The sequence below is a fragment of the Sander vitreus genome, chromosome 10, assembly GCF_031162955.1.
Source record: "Sander vitreus isolate 19-12246 chromosome 10, sanVit1, whole genome shotgun sequence".
Taxonomy (NCBI): Eukaryota; Metazoa; Chordata; class Actinopteri; order Perciformes; family Percidae; genus Sander; species Sander vitreus.
This window is the reverse complement of record NC_135864.1, coordinates 33433619-33439618: the sequence shown is the minus strand read 5'-3', so window position 1 is coordinate 33439618 and position 6000 is coordinate 33433619. Positions and strand designations below refer to the sequence as shown.

General features: G+C 44.9%; 1 protein-coding gene across 1 annotated transcript in view; it reads left to right on the top strand.

Annotated features, from left to right (window-relative positions):
• The first annotated feature begins 5674 nt into the window (after positions 1–5674).
• Positions 5675–6000, top strand: part of tenm1 (teneurin transmembrane protein 1) — a 171899-nt gene continuing 171573 nt past the window's right edge. The window contains exon 1 of the mRNA XM_078261227.1: positions 5675–5891. Coding sequence (XP_078117353.1) covers positions 5675–5891 — 217 coding nt within the window. The remainder of the gene's footprint in view (positions 5892–6000) is intronic.

The following is a 6000-nucleotide window of genomic DNA, read 5'->3' as shown; positions in this document are numbered from 1 at the left end:
GTGGCTGATGCAGAGAGCTTAGGAGGTTGTCAGTCTTGATGTAAAGCTTTATTTGCAAAGCGAGTTAGTGTGAACAGCCTTTTAGTCCTGCTAGGAGGACAGTGACATGTATTTATCTTGCGAGAGAGGAGGAATATCAAATGTGTTGAATAAGGCTTTGTCTTGTCAGGAATATTGATTAAGTGGTTTTGGGTGGTGTCTCTTGCTTTGTGTGTTGGTGTCTGTATATGTGTATGTGTGGTCAATTGCCTGTTTGTCCCTGCAAATGAATAGGGTGTTATGCTTGTGAATGCGCACACGGGGCATGTGTGCCGTTGCATATTCTCATTCTTTTTGTGTTTTTTTGTTTGCTCCTCAGCCTTGTGGGGAATCAGCAGGGGGCTTTAGATCAGGCGGAGTAGAAGTGGTTGTTATAAAAGAAAATGGTAATCTGGTAAGAAGCAGTTGGGGGAAAAAAAGCTATACCTTAAGACAAGATCTAAAAGAAAGATGTTTTAACTGTAGTCAAGATGTAAAAATGATGTTGAAAAGTTAAGCTACTCCTTCGCTCTGGGCCACATTTAGAGGGCATGAATAGTGTAGGACCTTATGGATTTCTCCACACCACTCAGGCATGCAATGGCGATGTGGGATTTGACTCATGTCTGCTATAAATAGTCAAATGGTCCAGGATGGTTCTGACAGCTCCTGAACACAGCCAATCTGCTCTGCGCGTGGACACACACTAACTCTTTCTTCTGCTTCTTGGTCATGCTTTCATTCCCACACCAGTGGGCACACACTGGGACTCGCCGGACTATTGTCTCACCTATATGACTCGCTTTATACATACAGGCATTAACCTTGGGTGCTCCGCTGTTAGGAATAATGGAGGTAGGCAGTACACCGAAGGCTAAATGGTAAAGACACTGCAATGGTGCAGAGAAACAGCTAGCAAGGTTTTTCTTTTACTGACAAGGCCAGTATAGACTATTTTGACTCTCAAAGGCGTGTGGGTGTTTAAGTGGGTTGTTTGTTGGTTAGTGTAAAATGTTATGTTATGTTATAAGTGTTTGTGGGCGCAGGGGCACTGAGTGTGTGTCGATCTGTGGTTGATTGTGTGTTTCATCTCTATAAGTTAACAGGGAAACTGTACGTATATTGAGAGGTCCAGGCTTCTGTGTGTGTGTGTGTGTGTGTGTGTGTGTGTGTGTGTGTGTGTGTGTGTGTGTGTGTGTGTGTGTGTGTGTGGGGGGGGGGGTGTTACACTAAAGTATGCGTTCTGCTGGTAAACTCGGCATTAGCAGCAAGAGATTTCAGGCTTGATCAGCTATGAAAGCACAACTACGTGATGAGAGTGCTGCCGCTGCCCACAGATAGCTAGCCCTTATCCACTAATTAAAACCCTCTGTCACTCCATGTCTCACTTGGCAATCTCTCCATCCTTCAATTCCCCCCATTTTCACTGTGAAATCTCTCCATCTCTCATCATCTATCCATCACTCATTCTCTTTATCCTCATTCTCCATTCATCCCCCCTTCCTCTCGGTGTCCGCTGAGGGCTCTGGGTGGGCGGTGTATTGTTTTGTTGCGTTTCAGGTGGTATAGTTAAAACTGGGTCCTGTGGGTCCTCTCGTCTGAGGTGTCATATGCCTGAAGAGCTATGGCGGTACTAACACACATATATATATACACACATCCTCACTCCAGGAGAGGCAGCTCTCTCTTACAGCTCTCTGTTTACTCCCGCAGGACCTGTAGACTGGATCTGCATTTGCAGCTCCAGACTGCGCCTCGATTCCTTCTGATGATTAAGCCATCATAACAGTTGACAAAATGCCAACCTGCAAAACAACACCAGGGTTGTCATGACTTCACTTTGGAGCATCTGCAGCAACGACAGTTATAGCATGAATATATTTGGTGAGGTTTCTCATCGTCATTCCCGTGGCTTGTGAGGCCTGTTTAGTGAGCTTGACTCTGTGCAAACAAGCTTCTTGGAAATGTGTAAAGGCCAGAGCTAACAAAGATAATAGCTCCCTATACTCACTGGGGGTCTCCAGGCTGTTATGAAAATAAGACCTTCTCTGCATGGCGGAAATGTATTTGTAATCCTGGAACTATACTGTATCAATAATAAGAGGAGTTAATATTGTTGGATGGCACTCGGCTCTCCCCGTCATTCTTGTTTATTTACCAATGTGAAACTCAATTCTCTGCCGCTGCCTGGCCCCAATCCACTCTCTCCGCCTCTTTCTATTTTCCATTTTGCATGCTCTCTCTTCCTGTTCGTCATGATTTCAGCACATTTATTTGAGATTGGAAAGTGTAAATCGGTTTTGACTTGTCCTCATGGTCCTTGCCTTTACACATGACCATCTCTGCAGTGCTGTTTGTGTTATTGTTGATGGACTCCGCCCCCTCCGGAGATGACTTGGAGCATAAATCCTTTTTAAAAGCAACTGTGTATGTGAGCCTCTATCACTTCTCTAAGCAGATTTGCACACAAACACAGCCCACTGGTCTATGGCTGCACTGTTTGAGCAAATGGATGGATAGGAGGGGTCAAGTGGGTGAAGAGTCCCATTAAATATTATTGCAACTGTGTAGCCATGGATTCACTCCCGTCCCATGTGATTGTATGTATGTGTGTGTGTGTGTGTGTGTGTGTGTGTGTGTGTGTGTGTGTGTGTGTGTGTGTGTGTGTGTAAGAGAGCGTGATAAGAGACAGAAAGAAAAGGTTTGGAAGGGGAGGAGGGGGGGGTGACACTGTAATGCGATGCATGTGTTTCACTCAGTGTTGTCACTTTGTATTAATTTTAAGCCGAACAGTGAGTAGTCCATTACACACTGATGAATTATAGATTAGAATTAACTTAGAAATAAAATCACACAATAGCATATACATACATAGTCGCTGCATACAACTACTCACTCTTAATCAATCAAAGAGATGAATCCCAAATTTTCAACTTTATATAAGAGCTTTTATTATTTTATTATTAGTTTTATTTATTATTAGCTTATATTATTAATAATTATTTTGCAGTAGTTAGAGACAGTAGTCTATCAATAAATAAGTACTCCGCTGCATTACACATGCAGTACTGAATCGTAGTTAGGTTGAAATACATAAATCATGGAAGTCAATGAATTTTACATACTATAGTCTTGTGTGGAGACGATTTAGATCAGTTGTTAGTCACAGGCAGTATGGTGATGCAATCAGTCAAGCACTTAGTTAGCTTCACTTGGGGATTCCTTTATGCACCGTGTGTTCCCTTGCTCTACACATACATAAAAAATTATGAGAGAGATGATACAATTTTGTTGTGAAGGTTTTGAAGATTCCTGTATTCAAAATGAAATCTAGTAGATGCTAATTATTACATCATCAGACCTTTCCAGGGCCATCCTTGTGTCTGTTTTCTATGATCAGTAACCCATAGCGAGCCTATGGCGCCCGCCACACCCCAAGGAGGTTATTCTTCGATTGTAAATCTAGGCTAGTGTTGTGCTCAGGTGGCACATGCTGACTTGTCCTACATAAAACCCATGTGTCTTGTTTGAAGTGAGCTTGGCTCTAGGAAACAACCTCCAGGTTTTGACATCAAAACCAAGAATCAAACCCCCTAATGGGCACCCCACTGTGGGCTAGAATTAGCGAGAATAACCCCCGCTAGCAGGCTTACTTCTCTAAATGCAGGGGCCCTTGGAGGATGAGATGGAGGGTGGAAAGCATGTAAGGTTGGGCAGCGATGAGAGGGGAGGAGGAGGGAGAGCAGAGGTGGACTAGTGCGAGATAGAGGGATGGTGGTGAAAGAGAAGTGAAAGGGAGAGGGGAAGGGAGAGGGTTGTTTTAAAGCAAACCAGACCGTTTTTCACATTGTATACGTCGATATATACAAGCAAGACTACATGCACTCAGCAAAATGTTTAATAGACTGGTCCGTGTATGTGCACACATGACGCAGGAACAAGATGGTTTGCAGGATTGCATGCTTTCATTCTTGCGTGTAAGCGTGTGGCAGACATAAAACAGGACAGAGAGCCTCTGTAGAGACAGACAGCAGTCTGTGCCTGCAGCGAGCTCAGAGCTCACAGGGTAATGTATACGCACTCCTTCGCCGTACCAGAGAGAAGGTGACACCAGTCAATCCCATTCTGACAGGGCAGCTGAGATAATAGTGGGCTTTGATTCCTTGCAATAACTCCTGCCAATCAAAATGAAAGGCATCATGATTGCAGGGAACCACAAGAGTGTGTATGTGTGTGCGATGTGGGAGCTTACAGTACACTACAGCAGTGCGCGGGTAATGCAAAAATGTGGTTTGATGTTTTAAAGGCATTGTTGTGCATTGTGCTATCATTAAAGAGAAAACACAAGAGATGGGTGGAAGGAGAGAGAGTGTAGAGCTTTTACAGATCATCTGCCCTGTGTGTGCAGGGGGTGAGGGTGTGTAGGAAGAACGTGCGGGCGACTTGGCCCATTTTTTGACTGTTGGCTGTCAAGTCTCGGCGAGTTTGTGTGTGTGTGTGTGTGTGTGTGTGTGTGTGTGTGCGTGTGCGTGTGCGTGTGCGTGTGTGCGTGCACATGCAAACAGGTCCGTGCGTGTGCATGCACGTGGGGAATGAGAAGGGTGAGCGCGAGGACAGGGGAAGGAGTCTTTCAGGTGGAATAAAAGCATTACTGCAGTTGTAGAAAGGTCAGCTGTAAACTTATATCAGACTAGGGGTGATCACCCTGTGCTGCAGATCTCTGAGGTATTGAGCAGGCACGCTCTAATGGCTTTGATATATGGACTACAGGACTCCCTGAAGAGGTCAATACCATAGCACTTTGTCTCTATGAGCAATGACCCTCTCAAGCTCCATTTAGAAGCTTTATATCTGCAGGAAATAGGCTGGAAAGGCCTAGGGCAGGGCACGGTAAAAGAGAACTAATATGAATGAAGTATTTTCTAATCACTTCTTCTGTGCTCTAATCGTTGTCCCAATCAATCATTAGATATGGCGGTATAAGCATATTGTGCCGGACGTCTTCAGAAATAGATTTTGATGTGGTTGAGAGAAGAACAAAATAATCTGAGCTGAATGGAGTGGATTTATCATTACTCCATTTGGAAGGGCAATGACTCTGTAAAGACTGGTGTCTGATAGTGTTTCATCATTACTTTGGAATCTGGTGAGTCACAGTGTTTAATGACAGTGACAGACGTAGGGGCTTGGTTACAAATTTGTTGATTTATCCGCAACTTGTCAATAGCTGTCTGTAAAAGAGAGATACAGCCTACAGTAGCTGGAGAAAACTGACAGAACGGAGAGCTGTGCTTGATTTTGGCAAATTTCTCTTCAAACACATCCGGACATAATGGCCTGTATCGTGGCCCCTTCTGAGCGTATTGATTTGGAACTAACCTTTGGTGTGAAATATGAAAGAAGCCAAATACTTTTTATGAATGTCCGCTGTAATTGGAATGAGCAGATGTTGCAATATTGTTCCACTGTGGTCAATAACAGTCTTCTATTTTTCTCCTCTATCCCTTCATTTTCCTCCACTGGCCCATCCTTCTTCCTCCCTGCTGTCCTTTCCTGCCTCCCTCACTTTCCCCCTTTCCCCGCCATTTTTCTCACCTCCAGACTCTGTGCTCTGTGCTGTGGCTGTGCTGAGTGACTAAGTGGAGCCCTACAAGCCATGGAGGAGATGGACAGTAAACCCTACCAGCCATTGTCTAAGGGGCGCCATGAGATGGAGATGTCCTACACCAGCTCGTCTGACGAGAGCGAGGACGGCCGCGCCCACCACCGCTCCTACACTTCCCGCGAAACCCTGCCCGACTACACGCATGAGCTACGCCTCACCCTCGGATCACACCGGGAAAGACAGAGCAACTACAGCCAACCACAGCCAGGTACCACGCACAGGGCAGGCTTAGACTGGATGTGTTTACCTGAAAATATAAATCCACAGTTGCATCAATACTGTACAAATGGATACTGGCACACATATGGTAGACACAC